This window comes from Crotalus tigris, unplaced genomic scaffold (assembly GCF_016545835.1).
Source record: "Crotalus tigris isolate CLP2741 ecotype Arizona unplaced genomic scaffold, ASM1654583v1 scf7180000018941.1685476, whole genome shotgun sequence".
Taxonomy (NCBI): Eukaryota; Metazoa; Chordata; class Lepidosauria; order Squamata; family Viperidae; genus Crotalus; species Crotalus tigris.
Genome location: NW_024097285.1, coordinates 898,070 through 919,407, shown reverse-complemented (window position 1 = coordinate 919,407; position 21,338 = coordinate 898,070). Strand labels below are relative to the sequence as shown.

General features: G+C 38.8%; 1 protein-coding gene across 9 annotated transcripts in view; it reads left to right on the top strand.

Moving 5' to 3' along the window:
• Nucleotides 1-21,338, top strand: part of THADA (THADA armadillo repeat containing) — a 136,536-nt gene that overhangs the window by 17,181 nt on the left and 98,017 nt on the right. For 7 of the 9 annotated variants that reach the window (XM_039357750.1, XM_039357749.1, XM_039357747.1 and 4 more), the window contains 6 exons: nucleotides 1,307-1,458; nucleotides 1,718-1,931; nucleotides 2,882-3,011; nucleotides 6,847-6,983; nucleotides 10,801-10,947; nucleotides 17,226-17,383. In XM_039357750.1, coding sequence (XP_039213684.1) covers nucleotides 1,307-1,458; nucleotides 1,718-1,931; nucleotides 2,882-3,011; nucleotides 6,847-6,983; nucleotides 10,801-10,947; nucleotides 17,226-17,383 — 938 coding nt within the window. The remainder of the gene's footprint in view (nucleotides 1-1,306; nucleotides 1,459-1,717; nucleotides 1,932-2,881; nucleotides 3,012-6,846; nucleotides 6,984-10,800; nucleotides 10,948-17,225; nucleotides 17,384-21,338) is intronic. The other 2 variants (XR_005558474.1, XM_039357755.1) reach the window with 1 other exon arrangement.

The window sequence follows — 21,338 nt, the reverse complement described above, 5'->3', positions numbered from 1 at the left end:
ATCTGAGAAAGAAGCTATTGTTTATTTTATGGCTCTCTTTTTGACTTGACATGCTTCAGTTAGAGAAACAAAGTACATGCTGAGATCCATTCAGAACAAGGAGTCTACAGATATATTTCCACTAAGGTACACGAGTAGTCCTTGGCTTACATTTAAAAATGACTGTTTAAATTTTCAGTGGTACTGAAAAAAAAAATAGATGTACAACCAGTCTTCAAGTTCAGTTATTACAGCATGTGATCATGATCCAGGTGCTCTCATGACCAACTCACAATTATGATTTTGCAGAGAGGTGCAATCACATGATAAGCCATTTATGACCTTCCCTGAAAGATAGATAACAATCTACCTTCCCTGTCCATGGTTTGAGATGGTTTGAGAGAGGATTGAAGGAATCCATTTATGTCAAAGTGGAAAATCCTTCCCTCAGTTAAATGGAGGCCTCAGACACAATCCCCTATTTTTTATGCTGCTCAAGCATCAGTCCCCAGGATGATAAAGACCCACTTCACCGGTTCAGCAGGGAGGCCACACTTAATGACCCACTGAGGAGAAAGGATTTAGGAGCAACTACTTTTAGCAACTCACCTAATGAACCTGTTCAAATTAGTTGAGAAATGAAAACCACCCTGGAAGCTATAAATGGATTTCCCTAACAACTTACTCAGATTGAAGAAACTACTTGAAATGAAAAGTTTCAAACCAAAAAGAAAATAAGTGCAGTTGTCATGACTCAACTTCTGGACAACTCTAGCTGGGTAGCTGTGAATCTTCAATGACAGCCTAGTTTTAGGCTTTTCCTTAACTGTTAGTTAGGCATCTACCTGAAAGAGGAAGACAGATGGCTTCATACAGGCTAAGATCTTTCTGCAATAAATACGTATTGATTTCAGTATCAGCAGCTGATATTTTAAAAAATGAACTTGCAAGCCTGAACATGCATATGTAGCTGTGGTTATAGATGTCAAGTAAGCAATACTAATTCTGGTGAAGTGCACATGGAAAGACTCTGAAGATGGTTATAATTCTTATATTAGGCTCCTTTGAAAGCAGAAACGGTGTAACAATGAGATATTGTTTTGATGTTGCTATTATTGATAATGATACCATGTGGCATTTCCCTACTGCATAAGAAAGCTTTTTCTCACCATAGTCTATCATATAATAATGTAAATTTAGGGTTTTTAATATGGTAAGTAATTCCAGATAATAAGATCCATTAGGGATATTGCTCATGGTTGATTGTTGTTTTTTTCCAGCCATGCTCCAAATCAGCTGTCTTTGTAAATATTTTCATTTTTAATAGGCCAAAGTCAAGAATTATTCCAAATAACCCAAGAAGTGGACAGTTCTCATGCCGAAAGTTTGTTGCACTGTTTTGCCAGCACTTTTAACGAAGTAAAGACCTTGGCATTTGATCTGCTAATGAAACTTCATCCTTTCTTGCCTTATTTTCAGGTACAGGGACAGCTCACAGATTTATTTATTTATTTATTATCTATTATGAAATTTATGTGATCATCCAATTCACTCATGTTGACTAGATATTGACAGTTTCAAAATTACCACACATAAAATTCTTCTGGCACTGATTAGACATTGTTTAACTATGTTAATCAGAAGTCAAGATTTCTGTTTATATATCCAGATGACTGAGCGGGTTACAATTTAGACTCACCAGTTAGTATTTAAAACTTTTTTTTTCTGCATATTTCAGGATCCTGAAAAACTACAACCATTGTTTCAGGTAGCTATGCAGCTCAGCCAAAGTTCCAAGCCATATGATTGTGTGACTGCTTCCTATTTACTGAACTTCTTAATACATCAAAAAGAATTGTTGAAGATTTTTTCAGAAAATTATCAACCTCTGGGCATGTTTCAGCCAAATGAAGATCTACTTGCCGACTCGTTAGAGAAGAACACTTTATTCGGTCATTATTATACATTCTGTAGTTTAAAGTTTCCATCCTGTATTGAAAGATGATCGCATTATGTCCAGAGAAAGTCTTCATATTCAGATGTAATATGTTTCTGTTTTAACCTAAACTTTGTCCTTGTGTTTTCAATCTTAGGTACCAACTCGTTCATGTATGAGCTCTTAGAAGCTTTCTGTATATTTGCTTTTTTGAAATTTTTATTGACCTGGGAATTTTCATCTAAACTTCTAAGGCATAAAAATGTCTGCAACAATCTTTCTTTCTAATGGCCTAACCCCCAATTCTCTGGCCTTCATATCCAGTCTGATACCACTTTACATATTTAGACTTTGGAAACTTGCTACAACAAATTACGCTGATTTTACAGACATTTGGTCTGACAACGTACAGCTTTAAGCATTTTTCATTTTTATTTTCTGTCTGTATATTCTCTAGTCAATCCATATATCCTGTTAAAACACTGATTCCTGTAACCTGTAACTGGGCAAATCGGTGCACCATAGGGCAAAGCTTTTTAAACCAAATGGGCTAATTTAAAGAATGCGTCCGATCTATGACTCCAATGGAATTGAAATCTGTTAAATTTTATAAAACATTTTATGACATAAACATTATCATAAAACAGATTATGACATAACACAAAATGTCATCAAACATTTCTTGTGCTGATGTTTGATTGTGTTATACTGTTCAACATGGGTTATTTTCAAGGCAGATACCTCTCTGAATGAATCCCAACTTTTCGAGGGAAGGCAATACATTAGAAGCTCTGCCATTGTTGACCCAAGGAATCATGCTGGTCTAGTTTTATCTCTATAAGTGGCTCTAGTGTCATTTTTATGCTTTTGTGTGATTTGCTTGTCTGTTTAATATAAAACTAGGATTTGGTAAGGATTTGGTATTTACAAAGACTTATACCCTTCTGTCCTTTTATTTATCTATAGTTATCAAGTACTTGTTGGAAAATCTTGAAAGAGAAATATTGCAAGCTGAGAGGTCTTTACTCCATGCAGCTGCTTCATTCCCAATGTATGGCAGAGTGCACTGTATCACTGGGGCTTTGTGTCAATTAAAGTGAGTAATATTGAATACTGATGTGAATTGCAATCACATTCATTGATTTCTTTGTTGCTGTAGAGCAGGGGTGTCAAACTCAATTTCATTGAGGGCCGCATCAGCATCGTGGTTGCCATTGGGGGGCCGGGTGGGTGTGGCTGGCATGGGCGTGGCCTACTGGGTGGGCATGGTCAGCTCCATGTCACTCATGTCAGGCACCTGTGCAGGCCTGGGCAGGAATGAGTCGCATCTGAGGGTGGGGAAGAGTGGGTGGGACAGGGGGCGAGTACCAGGGCATGGTCCACTGGAGGAGCCTCACTGAGCCTCAGGCTGTGTACGGGGCCCCTGGACAGTGGCATGGACTGCCTAGAGCCCTAGGCAGCAGAGGTCAATTGCCCAGCCTGGCCCTTGAGCTCCCACGGCACCAGGACCCCACAGCCCTGCCTAGCCTAGCCGCACTTCCCCGAGGGGGTGCCCAGCTGCACTTATCTCCTCAGTGCTGCTGCTGCTGTGCTCACTCTCCTTGGCCAGGTTGCTCATGGTGGGTGCAGGAGGACAAAGTGCGTGGGTCAGAGGGAGGCCCACTCCCTCTCCATGTGAGGAAACCTGGCTTTGTAATCAAAGCATCCTCAGCAATAGGATGGGAGACCACCAGGGGAAGGCAAAAGGGCAACAGGGCTGCTGGTGGCCAAGTGCTAAAGCAGGACTTCCCTCAGACCCTCCCTCCCTCCCTCTTATTCCAATCTCCCTCCCTCCTTCCTTCCTCCCTCCCTCCCTCCCTCCCTCCCTCCCTCCCTCCCTCCCTTCTTTCTTTCTTTCTTTCTTTCTTTCTTTCTTTCTCTTTATTTCTTCCCTTCCTTCCTTCCTTCCTTCCTTCCTTCCTTCCTTCCTTCCTTCTCTTTCCTTCTTTCCTTCCTTCCTCCCTCCCCTTCTTCCCTGCCTCCCTCCTTTTCATTCCCATCTCCTTCCTTCCTTCCCTTACTTTTTTCCTGTTTCACTCCCCTCCTTCCTTCCCTCCTTCTCTCTGTGCCCAGGAAGGGACGAGGAGAGGGGAGAGGTTGGCAGCACTTGTCTCAAAGAATAAGAGTTGGAAGAAACCTTTAAGGTCTTTAGTCCAAGCTCCTGCTCAAGCAGGGGACATACACCATTCCAGCCAATGGAATATCCAATCTCTACTAAAAGCCTCCAGTGATGGAGCATCCACAACTTCTGAAGGCAAGCCTTTTCACTGGTTAGTTGTTTTCACAAGTGCTTAGTTCTAGGTTGGTTTTCTTCTTGATTAGTTTCCATCTATTATTTGCCTTCTGATGCTTTGGAAAATAGGTTGACCCCTTCTTCTCTGTGGCAGCCCATCAAATATTGGAACACTGCTATCATGTCACCACCAGTCCTTTTCACTGCTAGACATACCCAATTCCCACAAACATTTGTCATATGTTTTAGCCTCCAGCCCCCTAATCATCTATGTTTACCATCCATTTAGACCAGATGGTCCCCCTGGTTTGGTTTATAGAACAGTGGCCACAAGCAGAGCCTTCTCAGAGACAGCACTCCCATTATAGAACTTTCTCCCAAGGAAAATATGAACAGTGCAATCCTCACCCATTTAGAGGCAACTCCAAACACACTGTTGAGCTAGGCATATGTAAAACAACAACACATTTTATGGCCAAACAGCACTAGTAAATTACTACTACTATTTTTCTTTCTTAAAATACATACTTTTAATATTGTTTTAAGCAGTGCTAGTGCTTGTAAACTACCCTGGATTTCTCAGAAACTTTTAATTTCAAATTAGATGTTGATTTAATAAATTAGGCATAAGAAACAAATGTTTAAATACATCTAAATCCCACAGACCTACTGCCTCCTAGGCGCATAATGCAGAGAAAATAAGGCATTGCATTTCTAGCCAGCATAGTTACAGGATGATGGGAACTGTGGTTCATGACACCCAAAATATATTAGTTTGGGTAAGGCTGGATTAAATTATAAAAGAGCAGATGAAGGAAATAATTTGGGTGGGGGAGTTGACTCGGCCTTTGAATTTCAATTCACACCAATTTCTAACTTTCCATTCAATCCAAAGAGTTTTATTATTGCCTGGATTTTAGGGAGGGGAGGAGGCAAGAATAGACCACAAAGCTAATCTGCAAGTTTGCTCTCTAGTCACCTGCACACCACCTTCCTGTGTATGTGTGCATGTGTATGAGAGACAGAGAGAGAGAGATCCCCTTTTTGTAAGTTTGCTTACTCTGCAACTCCCTGCTGCCTCAATCTCTCTCTGTCTCTGTCTCTCTGTCTCTCTCTCTGTGTCTCTCTTTCCCTCTTTCTCTTTCTCTCTTTCTCACACACACACAGAAACACCACACACACAAAGGTTAATAAAAAAGAGGAGGGGGGAGAAAGGTGGAAGCTCTCCTTTTTTGTAAAACCTCGGCTTCCTCCTCCCCTCCTGGCTTTTTCTGTGTCTCTGTCTCTCTTACACACACACACACACACACACACACACACACACACACCCTTTCCGTTTTCTCCTCCTCCTTTTCCTCAGCTGCACTTGAACGGAGTGGAAGAATGGGGAAAGCTCTCCTTTTTTGTAACACCTCGGCTTCCTTCGCCTCCTCCTCTTCCACTCCTGACTGGGCCTGACAGGGTTAAGCAGGGAGGGGAGGGGCAGGCTAAAGCAAATGAGCTGCTGCTGCATGGCTCTCTGTTTCCTGCACATGCTCCAAGGCACCCTGCTGGGTTGCAGTGGGCCAGGGCTGGGGCAGCAGGGGCCGGTCCCTTACCATTTCTGGGACAGCCCCGGGGGGCCAAATCTGGGCCCTCCCTGGGCCTCATCCGGCGGGCCTTGTGTTTGACATGTCTGCTGTAGAGTAAGCTGAAGGACTGCTTGGTCTTGAAATGGTGGGCTGGCAACAGTCCTTGGAAAAAGTAGGGGGAACAAGAACAAATGCTATATGAAATTAAATTTTAATTAGAATGTAAGTTTCATTCAGTGTAATTATTTTCCACATGTTATGCATTTTGTCTTTCTGCCACAATAAGTAAAGTTTGTGGGTAAAATTTGGAGAGATTCTTGTGGGCAGATCTAGAATTTGTAGGGTCTGCATAGCCTCTCAATGACTCCTGTAATAGAAGTTTGCTTGGGCAAACTTATAAAAAAATATGCTCTTGATTTGAACTCAAATATGCTCTTTATTTGAGCTCAGTTCCATTAAGTATGTGGTTTTCATGGCAACACTGTGTAAATAGTTTCTATTGCCTTCTGGAATGCTTTCCAATTTTCCAGTTGAGACTGTGGCCTGGATTCCATGGTGGTCTTGTATTAAAGATATAACCAGACTGAACTACATGAATCTTTTGAAGAGAATTCTATGTTTCTTCCTCAGTGAAAAACAGTTGCATCTAATCGGATTAATCCTGTTAACCTAGGATGTAACCACGAGTTTCAATAGTGCCAAAAGGAAATATAGATGAAATATGGGAATGCTTACTAAGAGGAGGGGAAATTTAGATTGTACTTCAGATAATAAGACACCTTGAGAAGATACTGAGAAGTATCCTTTTTAGTATATCTCTTTGTGTTTGGGATTCCAGTGATTCATCTATTTATATAACCTTCATTGAGAAGAAATATGACATGTAATAAATTATAATATAATCTTGCATGCAGTAAAATAATTCTGTAGTTTTAAGCTGTAATTTATATGTGATGAGTTTATATTGAATAAGCATTAATTTATCATATTTATTTTATTTTTAAACTTATAATTAATTTTAGGGTGACTTGATTCACAGTGAATTTTTTTTTTGTTCAATTGTTCTTTGTTCAATTTATTTGTTACAGTCATATGACATTGACCAGTGAATGGAAGGAAGTAGTGAGAAAACTTATTCTGATGTCCTACAAACTTTCTGCTGTAGTATCTCCTGTAGTTCAGAGTTCATCTCCAGAAGGTCTTATTCCAATGGATACTGACTTGGGTAATGCAGGAATATTCCTAAGATTCCTGATTTTTTTAATGCACTAACTTCAATGACTTTTATGTATTTTGTTTATCAAACCTGATGTCTCTTTGCTGAATCAAATAGTTTCCTTTTCTGAGCCCCCCAGAACTGTGCATTCCAGTATTCTTATCTCTATATATGTTGGTTCTGGTCAATATGATGCTGTATTTTCAGGGTCATTGTAAAATTGAGATATGAATGCTTATTATTTCTCAAGAACATGCAGCTATTGAGTATATGGCCAATATATGTCTCAGAGTGACCGAGGAATAGAATAGAACAGAACAGAACAGAGCTGGAAGGGACCTTGGAGGCCTTCTAGTCCAGCCCCCTGCTCAAGCAGGAGAACCTGTACCATCTCAGACAAGTGACTGTCTAGCCTCTTTTTAAAAATGTCCAGTGATGGAGCGCCCACGATTTCTGGGGACAAGCTATTCCACTGGTTAATTGTCCTCACTGTCAGGAAGTTTCTCCTTATTTCCAGGTTGCTTTTCTCTTTGATCAGTTTTCAACCATTGTTGCTTGTCCTTCCCTCTGGTGCTTGGAGAATAATTTGACCCCCTCTTGTTGGTGGCAGCCCCTTAAATACTGGAATACTGCTATCATATCTCCCCTATTTCTTCTTTTCTTTAGACTAACCAAACCCAAGTTCTGCAGCAGTTCTTCATAAGTTTTAGTCTCCAGGCCATTGATCATCTTAGTTGCTCTTCTCTGAATTCTTTCCAAACTCTCAACATTTTTTTTGTAATATGGTGACCAAAACTGGCTGCAGTATTCCAGGTGTGGTCTTACTAGGGTTTTATAAAATGGTAGTAATACCTCGCGTGATATTGATTCTATGCCTCTGTTTATACAACCCAGGATTGTATTAGCTTTTTTGGCTGCTGCTGCACACTGCTGGCTCATGGTTAAGTGATTATCCACTAGGACTCCAAGGTCCCTCTCACAGTTACTGTTTTTAAGCCAGGTCTCGCCCAGTCTGTACTTGTACCTTTGATTTTTCCTGTCTAAATGTAAAACTTTGTTTTTGTCCACATTGAAACTCATTTTGTTGGATAGGGTCCATTGTTCAAGTCTGTCAAGATCTTTTTGGATCCTGAGTTTGTCTTCTGGGGTGTTGGCTTCTCCTGCCAGTTTGGTGTCATCTGCAAATTTGATGAGTTCCCCTTCAATTCCCTCATCTAAATCATTGATAAAGATATTGAAGAGTACTGGGCCTAAAATGGAACCTTGTGGTAGGAGCATTGCCTAGTTCAAATCAACTTTTGTTTGCTGGAAGTTTCATGACACTAAGTCATTTGCAATTGTAGCTGATTAATAATAATGATTTATAAATTTTTGCCCTAAGCATCCATATAATTAGCAGAGACATAATTATAAGCTTCTCAGTTGTGACCGAAATAGCCTAGAAACCCCCTAGATATAACATACTTACATCCATTAAAAAAATGGATAAGCCCCTCTTCTGTTTGATACAGCTATATGCAAAAATTTGGCATCCCTGATTATATTGTATATTTCAGAGAATCTCTTAAGTCAAGAGGTTTCAAACTTTTTCAGATTTCAGAATTTGTAAAAAAAAATTCTTGGGACATCTGATCAATAGACAAAGTTCTAGTGACAGATAGTTGGCTGCATTCAAATGAACATTTGTTGCTACATCAAGGTTCTGCAGAACAATTTGAAAAACCCTTTCTTAAAGCATCTGATTATAAATTTTGCGGAACACATACTGTGTTCACGTGCCATACATATTCTCACAATTTCTTTTGATTCTTCAGCCCCCAAACATCTTCCTATGTGGACCGAGGAAATAATAACATTGAGGCTATGACAAATTGCTATTTCATTTTAGATGAGGAGAATGATGTTTATTAGGAGTGATGGGCTGAAGAGTTTATTAGCATAAGTGTTCAGTCTTTGATTTGGTTTGGTCAAAAAACTTGATTTATTTGGTTTAAAGTTAAAAAAAGACAAAGGTTTCCTTGTCAGTCATGCCCACTCTAGGGTATGGTGCTCATCTCTGTTGGCCCAGGGGGCTGTGTTGTCTGAAAACAGTTTCCGTGGTCATGTGGCCAGCATGGCTCTATGCCAGGAGTAGGCAACCTTGGCTCTTTTATGACTTGTGGACTTCAACTCCCAGAATTCCTGAGTCAGCTATGTTGGGAGTTGAAGTCCACAAGTCATAAAAGAGCCAAGGTTGCCTACCCCTGCTCTATGCCAAAGTCATATGGAATGCTGTTACCTTCCCAGCGAAGTGGTACCTATTAATTTATTTGCATTTGCGTGCTTTCGAACTGGTAGGTGGGCAGGAGCCAGTTGAGTTTAAAGGAAGGGATTTAAAGGAAGAGGTTTAAAGGAAGTTTAAAAGAAGGGGACATAAATCTGAAACTTACAACTTGTTTTCCAGAAAAATCCATGCAAGCCATTGGAGTAAAATCATTACTAGCTATGTGTTTGAAAACTGAACTGGATTGGTTTCATGTTTTGTATTTATATGATAACATAAAAGCATAATGTTTGCCTGGTATAGTCAGTGCCTTGATCAAATTTAAGCATGGTCAAGATAGAAAGTTGATAGGCCCACATGTGGTTGACATTCACATTTCCAAACATACACAGAAGAAGAAGAATGGAAACCAGGACTGGCAAATCCTTTCCAATTTTTCTCTTACACATTCATTTCTTTAATTATTTCTGCTCTATCATGACTGAGAGGCCATTCCTTCTTTAAAGTTGCCATGCCTTTTCTTTGATGAAGTAAGCAATGGATAGGGACACACCTATTTTTTTCTTTCTCTAGCAGTTTAGAATAGGACAAATGGTTCTCACCTAAAGACTGTATTGAACTTTTATGAGAAGTTTTAAAGTTACACAGAAGACTGCCAAATATTAGTCTCAGAGCTATCTATAAACCTATGGCTCCAAATGGTCTGCCCAAAGCATATGTAAAATGCACATCTGCTGGTGGTGCATATAAGTAACAATAACCTACTGTTTTAACTAGAAAAATGGGTCTGGCCTTAAGAAAATTTAATTAAAAGCAATAGAGGGAAAGGATGACAAAACCAGGGAAAAATTTGGAGTAGATCATTGTATGGGATCACAGAGTGCAGGGTTAATGGCCTGTAATAGTAATAGTAGTAAAGTTGGAAGGGACCTTGGAGGTCATCTAGTCCAAGCCCCTGCTCAGGCAGGAAACCCTACACCATTTCGGACAAATGGCTGTCCAGTCTCTTCTTAAAAACTTCCAGTGTTGGAGCATTTACTGCTTCTGGAGGCAGGCTGTTCCACTGATTAATTGTTCTCACTGTCGGAAGTTTCTCCTTAGTTCTAGGTTGCTTCTCTCCTTGATTAGTTTCCACCCGTTGCTTCTTGTCCTGCCTTCAGGTGCTTTGGCTTCTTGTCCCTGCCTTCAGGTGTTTTGTAGTTTCCAGATCTTTCATATTACATTCCTACAGTTTCTTCCATCAATCGAGCTGGCTGTTTCTGAAGGAGTAGAAGTATATCATGTCTGGAGGAACATAATGCTTCCATTTGAAATGTAATAAATTATGGCTAGCTGAAGGTGAAAAAATGGACTGATCATTAGGGTCAAAGGAGAGAGTGACAATGTTAACTTTATAGCAAAAGAATAAGAGATCAGGAACTTTAAGGAAATTGCATTGATTGAATTAGAAGAGTTATATTACATAACCCTAACAAGAACTTCACACAGTGATGAGGCAATCCTAACAGGTTGACTTTGTGTAGTCATTATATATTTTAAAGTAAATTTTCTGTTTGGTCACAGAAACATCAGAGAGATTGCAGTCTATTCTACTTGAGATACAGCCATGTGATACAAATGATTACTTCACAGAAGCAAAATTGTTAAAAGAATATTACGGACCAGACTGTGGTGATGGGAGAGCTCCAAACGTTTGTACTGAAATTAAAGGTAATTAAGGGTGAAACAAGTTTGTGTCAAGAAAGACTATGATGAAGATTAGAGGATAATCTTGGAATTTTTATTCCAATAACTTGTTATTCACAAAAACCAAGACTAGTTTTCTCATTTATTTATTTGAATCCAACTGATCTTTAATCTTAAGATTAGTCTGTTGCCATAGCTATTCCAGAGAAATGTCATTGGGGACTGCTGGTTGCTTGCTGCTTCTTCTGTTCTCTTTTTTTTCTCAGCATAATTGTAAACTGTTTGGATTCAATGCCTTTTAAAGCATTTATTTATTTATTTATGAGACTTATATACCGCTTTAAGTGCAAGCACTCTCTAGGTGTACACCAGTAAGCAATGTATATATATATATTTACATTGCCCCCAACAATCTGGGTCCTCATTTTACCTACCTCGGAAGGATGGAAGGCTGAGTCAACCTTGAGCCGGTGAGATTTGAACCGCTGACCTGCTGAACACAGTCAGCTAAAGTGACCTGCAGTACTGCACTATATTGATTACTATTAAAGGAAGCTGAGAAAATTTGCCTGAGAAAATTACTTATACTAACAGTAGTAAATCTCAAAATGATTATTCTTATTATAAAAGTTTAATATTGGACTCATCCAGATGAGTGCTGGAGATAACGGTAGTCCTCAGTTAACAACCACCCATTCAGTGTCTGTTCAGAGTTGTAATGGTATGGAATGAGTGTTGAATTCTTATGGCTGGTCCTTGAAGTTCTGGTTGTCCCACATTCTCCACAGTCACATGATTACAATCGGGGTAATTGGCAACTGATTTGCACTTAAGACTGTGGGGTGCGGTGTCCCACAGTCATATGATTTGGGGAAGCCAGCAGAGAAAGTAGCAAGCTACTTGGGTAAATCTCCTTTGCCTGGAAGCAACCATCTCAAGTCTCGTGGTGCTTATACCACATTGGCCTCTTCCACAAGCTCTCTCTCACTGCACAGCAGTCATCCCAAGCCTTGCTACATTCATGCTGGACTGTATTGGCCTCTCATTCATCCTCTCCTGCTCTGCTGCAGCCACTTACCTGCCTGCTGGCCTGCTTGCAAACCCCTCTGGGACTTGCAACTTCCTGCTGACTTTCCTACTCACTTGGTTGTTGGAAGCCAGTAGGAAGTTGTGAGGAACTCCTTATTTATTTATGAAATTTATTTGCTGCCTATTTCGTACCTGGGTGACTTATAATATAAAAGCATTAAAAAATTAAAAACATGACAACCATCAACATCAAGGTCCTTGCTTAACAATCCACAAACCTTGCTTGCTGACAGCAATGGGGAGTGCCATTACTAGGCCGTGAAGTTTTGTGAGTTTGTGCTTTGTGAAATCATTGCTTAGCAGTGAAAATTCTGATCCCAATTACCACTAATATCTGAGGAATATCTGCATAGTAATTGCAAATTAATTTAGGGACCTAAATCTGAACTTTGGTTCAGCTTGTAGTATTCTAGAGCTAGTCCAGTCTAAATCTAAGACCAGTTTAAAGATAATATTTGGAAAAAAGCCTTTTTCCATAATCTAATAAGGGAAAAACATTGTTTCCATTTTTTAAATTATTATTTTGAATTACAGTAAATGTGATTTGTAGGAAAGCTTGATTGTTATGAGGAGAAGCATGATACTTTCCTAGAGATGCAAATCAAGCTCCTTTCCATGTTGCGCTAATGTTTCTGAGACATATCTAATGCCTCCACTTTTATGTTAACAATGCAAGTATTTATCTTTTTTGCATTATCTTGGAGCCTCATGGAATTAGATTGGTGTTGGAGCATTATAGAATCTCAGAATTGGAACAGAAGAGATTCAGATGCATCCATTCTATTCTGGAGAAGTTATAAATTACTGTTATATTTTATTGCACAGACTAGCTGATGCATATAGAATGATCATTGGTATATTAAATAATATTAAATAGAATTGTAAATTTTTTTAGGTGTTTTCTGAAAGTTTAGATAAGATTGTAGAATAATTTTTTTCTTGTTGTTGGTGTTCTGGTGATTCTAATTCTTTGGCATTCAGGTGGTCTGAACTCATCCTATATCTCACCTTTATTTCTGTTTTGAATAAAAGAGTAGAATGTCAACTTATTTCTCCTAAGTTTATTATTTACAAGAAGCCACTGACCATGAATATCCAGAGATTTGAGGTATTTTGTCAATAATATTGTGATGGGAATGAATGTGAAAGGCCTAAAAACACTGTCTAATACAATTGTTTGATTTTTTTCTTCCCAGAAAATAAAAAGTTGAAATCTAACACTCTGCAAGCTTTTATCTTATCTTTGCAGCCAAAGAAGTTATAGATATAGTATGCATAATACTGCATGCATCTTTCTGAGCTCCCTGTCAATATTAATCAGAATAGTGACATGGAATAGCTGAACTGTTTAATGAACTATATTCTTGTGCATGTGTTGAATGTTTCCAGTGGAAATGAATATTTGAATATTGGGGAACTTCTAGGTGAATAAGGACTGTTTGAAGAGGTATCCATGATCAATGGAGACAGCACTGCTGTAAAGAATCTATCCAGAGAAAGAGAGAAAGGGAGATTATATTCTAGATGGCAGCTCTTCATGAAAGAAAAAAAACAATGGTCTCCCATGGATTTGAGTGCCAGGAGCCAATTGAGCAGCAGTCAGCCTTTTAAACAGAAACTAAACCAGCTAAACTCACTTTTTAATTAACATTCAGAAATGCTCAGTTTAATACTTTATATATATTAAAGACTTTTAAAATAGTGAGCTTATTTCTTCAACTTTAAGGAATTTTAAACAGAGATTTAAGATAAATTGTAAAATAATATACAATTGGAAAAAAAGCATTAAAAAGATTGATTTCAGAAAGTTTTAAATGAACTAGGAGATCAGAGAGATTTGGAATGTTGGCTATTTTTGCTGTACGATATGAAAAACAAGCATATAATTAAATAATATACCATGGGAAGTGACTGAAGCAGAACTAAACTGGTATTAGGCTTGTTGAAGATTGCAAATGGACACTAGAGGGAACTAAAGCACTAGGTAGAAAACAGTTAAAATGGCTAAGCTGACTATAACTTTTACTTGTCATAAAGAATCCTTCAAAATGGACTGAAGCATTAATAATACCTCAGAATTGGTATAGATGCCAGTGGTTAAACATTTAGAAGCAAATGTGGATAGTTAAAGTGACCTGCATTGTTTGTTTGTGTCCGTGTGAGACCTGGACCCCAATATACTGGACGACTTTCATCCAGTAACTAACTTTTCCTTTTTGGGAAGTTGGTTGAGAAGGTGATTATTCAGTAGCTTCAAAAGGCCATGGATGAAGCAGATTACCTATATCTTTTTCAATCAAGATTCAGACCCAGATGTGGGATAAAAACAGCATCGGTTGCACCTTGGATGATTCCTGGCATGTAAGATGGGGGTCCTGCATCAATCCTTGTATTTGACCTCTCAGGAGCATTTAATACCATCAAACAGAATATCCTTCATTGACTTGGAAGATTAGGGGTGGATAGCATAATGTTGTGCTGTATTGCTTCCTTTCTTCAGGGTTGATTCAGTTAGTGGTGATTAAGGAGGAGAGGTCCCTCCCTCAAGTCCCAACTAAGTGGGGTGCCACAGGTGCTCTTCTCTCTCCTCTTTGGTGCTCTCCCTTTTCCTATTCCTATTCTTCTTCTCTCCTACATGAGGCCGCTTGGTGAATTCATCCATTGCCTTAGGGTGGAGTCTCCTCACTATGCTGATGTTACCCAACTATATACATCTTTGTCCCAAGTGAATTAATCAGTGATGTGAAGTTTTATCCTGGTACCTGGAGGCTGTGATAATCTAAACAGAGGACAACAGGCTTTGGCTGAATTCTGGCCAGACTAATTGGGTTTTGAGGCTTACTGATTCTAGGACTATGCCATCTTTGGTGCTGGATGGGGTGGCACTGCCCTAGGCAGACTCGATGTGCAATCTGGTTTTTTTTCCTAGACTCATGACTCAAGAGCAGGTGGTAGCATTGGCTAGGAATTCTTTTGCACAGTTTCACCCATTCTTGAATTGGAAGCTCTGCTCACAATCACTAATCATTTCCAGATGCACTTTATATAGGGGCTGCCCTTGAAGAATATAAGTAATCTTCTACTTACAATCTCTGTTGATTTTATGACCTTTTTGCTGTGGTTTTTAAGTGAGTCACAAAAGTGAAGTGAAGTCATTAAACAAATCTGGCACACACACAGACACAAACACACACACACCATTGACTTTGCTTGTTGGAAGCCAATTGGGAAAGTCACAATTTGTGAAGATGTAAACATAGGATTCTGCAATTGTTCTAAATAGGAGCCATTTGCAAAGCGTCTGAATTATAATCATGTGACTGAGAGGGTGACGCAACAGTTGTAACTGTGAGGGTGTTTTTTCATATGGGTTGTAGATTTAATTTTAAATAGTATTTAAAATAGTATTTTTCATTTTTAGTAATGATTTTTTAAATATTTTTATAATAACTTATGTATTTGTCATTTTATTGATATTGTTGCATGTTACCCAAAGTCACTTTTTATGAGATGGGCAGCTGTATTACTATAATAAAAATGTATTTTTACCCAAATTATGTGATATATTCTATTAATTATTAGTAGAGTAGTATGACATTGTGACAGAAGTCTAAAAGAAGTCCTGTTTGAAGGATAAAAATCTGCTGCATTTTATTTATTTTATTGATTAATGGGTCAGGCAGGATATTTAAAATATAGATCCATTTTGGGAAATGTTCTTTATGTTGCTGTTTACATTAAGTACATGGAGTTGTTGAATTCCACAGATTTATCAGAATCTGTATTCCAAACAAATAAAACAGTAAAAAGAGGGAACAGCTTGTAAAAGGAGTCAATTTTGCTATTTTCCCTGTTTAATCATAGGGATTCATGTTTATACACATAGATTTTAACAGTTATTAGTAATAAAAATAATGATCTTTCAGTAGTTGAAAATCAGGAGGCGTTTTATAGTATCTTTTTTTATAAATTGCATCAAAAGGCCTAAGGTTGTAGTATTATGAATCTGATGAAGTAAGCTGCAGCTCACAAAAACTTACACTTTTAAATAAAACTTGTTAGAAAAGGTACTACCAGACACCTGATATTTTGCTACCATAAGCTAACAGGGCTGTCCTATAGAGCTAGTCTATTTTATCATTTGTATACTGTGGGTCAATATATTTTCCCTAATTAAACATGAGACTCCATGCACTAGGTCTGTCTCTGTACATTGCAGATTTTTAACACAGTGTGCTGATGCACAACAGATGTGATGCACAACAGATGTGACACACTTTTGGTAAGGAAAGAGGAGGGAGTGGGTTTGATTAGGGTAGTCCAGGTTTGTAGATGTTTAATTTACAGAAATAAATTGAGTGGTGGGAGGCATTTATTTAGCTTATACTGCTGAACCATATGGGTCAGTTACAAAGTGAATACTATTTTCGGTTTTCTCTGCACATGGATGTTGAAGAGAATGAAAACTCTATATTCAGTATCAGGACTTTGTCTGTGCAATGCCAAATAGAGGAAGCATAGATCAATCATCTGGTCAAAGCTAACATTTGAGCAGCATAACAATCAATACATAATGAGCTTTTGTAGTGTGAGATCATATACCATCAAAAAACAGAACTACATTTCATAACATGCCACTATATGTTCGGAGGATGTTGCTTGAAGGTTAATGTGTGTTCACTTGAGATGGTTATAAATCCTGTTTCTTGAAAATATGCCTGGATTTTGAAACACAGAAGCTTTCTTATACCAAGTCACCTAAAAGAAATATCTAGACCATAATTTGATGCCAAAAGATCACTAGATTAATTGTTTTAAGGGCCAACAATTTTGCAAGGTTTTATATGCACTGCTTCTGAGCTACAGCCCAAGCTGTAATCTCTTAATTGTTTTCTAGGCTAGTTACTTTCTATTTCTTGAATATTCAAACCTGTCACATCTAGTTCTAATTCTAATTCTACTTGGCTGGTTTTGTCAACTTTGTTCATTTAAACGCCAAGACTGAGTTCTGTGCAAACTTACATTTTATTATTTGGTTGAATTAAATTATTTAGTTGTCTTGACAATGTATTTAATCTTACTTATTTCATGGATGATGTTGATTTACCCTTATTACTCAAAGATTACATTGCTAAATAGTCTTGGTGGAATGATTTTTAAAAGGTTGTTAGAGCTGTTGTAAGACGTTTGCTTTGTGTCTTAATTTTTTTAAGGTAAAGAACAACATACAAGTGATGTCACAGCTCAAATGGTGTTGGTATGTTGCTGGCGAAGCATGAAGGAGGTTTCATTACTTCTAGGGAAGTTATGTCAGCTTCTACCTGAACAGATTCTTCCTAGTTGTTCAGATGCACTGATAACAGTGGATCAGGTAGGGTATCCTAAGATGTTACGATTTGTTCATCCAGAGAATTTCAGTGTTTACTGGATGAATTATTGGAATCATTTATCCTGTCACAGTTCTATAGTTCCCTGTCTGGCATGTTCCAAATAATAGCAATATCTTGATGAAAAATAGATAGGAAGAATTGTTTGGGGAAAATAGTAACAGCAGTGTGCTTATTTTAAAATGGGGATCTTTTTAATTTTTTCCTTTCTCTTAATTTGACGTTCTTAATTAGTTCAAAGAACTTATTTAAGCAATGTTCTAGGGCAGCTCATGAATACTTACATTAAGAGAAATAGTGTTGAAGTAAGAATATTATAGCAGTGCAAATTCTGACATTCTAATTCAGTTTATTTTACTTTATTACCAATATGGAATTCTCTTGGAAGAGGGTTTTTTTTAAAAAAAACAAACAAACTAACAACCCATGCCCCATTGGGTCATCATTTCAGAGATTTTTTTTCTTAACAGAGAATGACCATGATAGGCAAAAAGGCAGTGAGAGCAGAAGCAATTTCCAGTTCCCTGCCTGCTCCTCCATTGAGTTTCCTAGTAGGAAGCGAGCTGGGGACCTTTGAAACCCTGCCTCTTGCCTGCCTGCTGCATAAGTTGGTGGAGTGTGTGGAGAGGGTGACACGGACCAGGAAGGATGCATAGACACTTACCCCACTGGTAAGTGTCTGCTGCTGAATTGGAGAGGAACAGGGAGATTGCAAGACTGGTTATGGAAACTCAGATAACATTAAAAATGAAGATCACATGTTTACATCAGCAGCATAGCAGCAACCAGTAGCACTGAAGCAGCCACAAATGTAGAAGTCATGGGTTCCAGATTTTCGACACATTCTGTAAGTTAGACCATTTGAGGTACCTTGGTTCAAAATATTTTGCCCTATGATGTACCATTTCACCCAGTTAAAAGTCATGATGAGTGTTTTAATAGAATATAGATGCTTTCCTCTGTGTTCCAGCCATATGGGCTTAGGAATAACTTAGGATAGTGCTTATGTGTATATATTAAAGTTCATTTACTTACTTCTGCATTTATGTTTTCCATTTGGCAAGCAGAAAGGTGAGATTTGATGAAATTACCATTTCAAGTAAGGCTTTTATGGTCTGTAATTTTGGATAACAAATACATTGATTGATTGAGGATATCATATTCTCTGTAGGCTAGATGACAGAATTATGCTCGCTCAGACCTGTTTTTAAACCTCTCCCCTCCCAATTTTTTAAGACCATGAAGGCAAGCACACCATCTGGGACTGTTCAAGAGAATGGACTGCAGTGTTTACAAGAAATTGGCTTACCACAAGTATTTCATTTGGAAATATTTTGGATTTATTAGATTTCTGTTTTTAATTGATGACCCTTTCCCTTTCCCATATGGTTTTAACCAAGTCAGTTTCCAGCCTTAGAGACTGATATACGTGATATAGATTTTTTTTTCCTTTTTTTGTAGGGGAAGCTTATGATGAGAGTTCAAAAATAAAACTGTAGTTCTTCTAAATGATAATACCATTTTAGACTGAAGAAGTATTGATGTCGTGCTGAATATAGAGTTTTGGAAATAATTCTAACATGTTTATTTACACATTGTCTCAAACAGATGTTTTCAGCTGTCTCACAGCTGTGTGTGCAGTCTTGCAACATTTTGGAAGTGCAGAGAAATGACCATCAATATACCATTAAGCTCCTTTTCTGTTCCAAGTCAAACAGGAATTGGTTTTAAAGAGTTACGTTTACCTTTTAAAGCCAATGCCATGCATTTTGCCTGAAAACGTAGCCATAATTATTGCTGTTTGGTCAACAGCATTTGTTTTTGGAAATCTCTTACATTTCTTAACACTTTATCATGCTAAAACCTTGATTACTCCTTGAAGATAATAAATCTGAATAATTATAAATAAAACAATCCTAATAATGTTGAATATTTTTGTCCATTCAGTTATATGCATTGAATGTATGGTTGCATAGATCTTATTTAACTCTGTTCCCGAGTTCATTTCATAAGACAACTGCATATGCAAATTTTTCTGGTATAGAAATGCATACCATAGTTCCTTTGCATGAGCAATCAGAAAACAGAGAATATTAAAATTTGGTAATTTGAATGTTCAAATATTTGAAATTCTATATAAGGTTACAGTGTTTGTATATATAGTAATGATTCATGAAATACATTTAGTCTCTTGTGAACTTTTCAAGGTGCATATTAATCCCCTGGACAGCTTCTTCCCAACTCTTAACATCTTATTTATTTATTTCTAAAATTTATATGCCGCCCAATCCCAAGGGACTCAGGGCGGCGTACAAAATTAAAACAATCATATGACAATAAAACAATAAAATAAATACATTTATACAGCGTGTCCGATCATATCCCCCCCCCGGGGACATCAGCCCCAGGCCTGCCAGAAAAGGAGAGTTTTAATGGCTTTCTTAAAGGCCGGCAGGGTGGGAGTAGTTTGAACCTCGGGGGAAGTTGATTCCACCAGGTCAGAGCCACCACAGAAAAGGCCCTTCCCCGAGGGCCTGCCAGCCGACATTGTCTGGTCGACGGGACCTGAAGGAAGCCCAATCTGTGGGACCTCATCGGTCTCTGGGAACTGTGCGGCAGTATGTGGTCCTGTAAGTAACCTGGCCCTATGCCATGAAGGGCTTTAAAGGTGATAACCAACACCTTGAATTGCGTCCGGAGACCCACAGGAAGCCAGTGCAGCTCGCGGAGGATAGGTGACACGTGGGCGTACCTTGGCGCGCCCACAATCGCTCTCGCGGCTGCATTCTGAACCAACTGCAGCCTCCAAACACTCTTCAAGGGTAGCCCCATGTAGAGCGCGTTATATTTTGCTTCCATGTATACCACATTATATTTTGCTTTCTCTCCAGCACCATAGCATGTGATCTGTAGAGAAGCTTTATATTTTGGAATTGTAGTTATGTGACTATGGAGGTAGAAATGTAATCATCTTAATTTACTTGCTGTAAATATTGTTTAGAGCTAGTTTGTAGTGATGCCTTAACCACCATCAATTAGCACTGGGCTAGAATTCAGGAGATTGTGAATTTTTGTACAGTGTTCTCTAAAGGGAACCAACCTATTAATAGAGTGATAATCAAAGTAATATTCTGAAATAAACCTTGTTTATTTGATTAAGGCTTCCTCTATTAGAGCCAATTTGATGTAGTGGTTAAGCAGTGGTGGCGAACCTATGGCATGGGTGCCAGAGGCGGCACTTGGAGCCCTCTCTGTGGTACATGTGCCATTGTCCCTCCGCGACCCCTCCTCACTAGCAGCCCCCCCAGAGGAGAGTTGCCCCTGAGCATGGCCCGTGTGGAGCAGCACAGCCAAGGATATGGCAGCCAGGCAGCGTAGACAAAACTCTGCCCTCACACCCCATCATGCATAGTTGATGCTGCAGGACGTGGGCAGAGGGCATGGCCGCCATGGCCCTGCTGGGCTGCCTGGGTGATCTCTGGCGGGCCCTGGAGGCAGTGAGTGGCCCTGCGGAGAGGCAGGGTGGGGGCCGAGCGGGGGCGGGGCCAGTTTTTGGGTACTCATTCTCTAAAAGGTTCGCCATCACTGGGTTAAGGCATCAGGTTAGAAACCAGGAGACTGAGTTCTAGTCCCACCGTAAGCACCAAATCTGCTGGAAGACCTTGAATTAGTCACTCTGTTTCAGCCCTGGAAAGGAGGCGGTGGCAAACCATTTCCAAAAATCTCACCAAGAAAATTTCAGGGATCTATGCATTAGTCATCAGGAGTCAAAAACTGACTCAAAGGAATATATTTACACCAATATTATTTATACAAGGCTCTACCTATATTGCACCTGTGCATAATACATTGCTGATGTTTGCAGCAAGAGTACTAAGAGACAATGAAAGAGAAAACTTTCAGTGAAGTTGTGTAATAACTCAAGGACATAGTCCATTC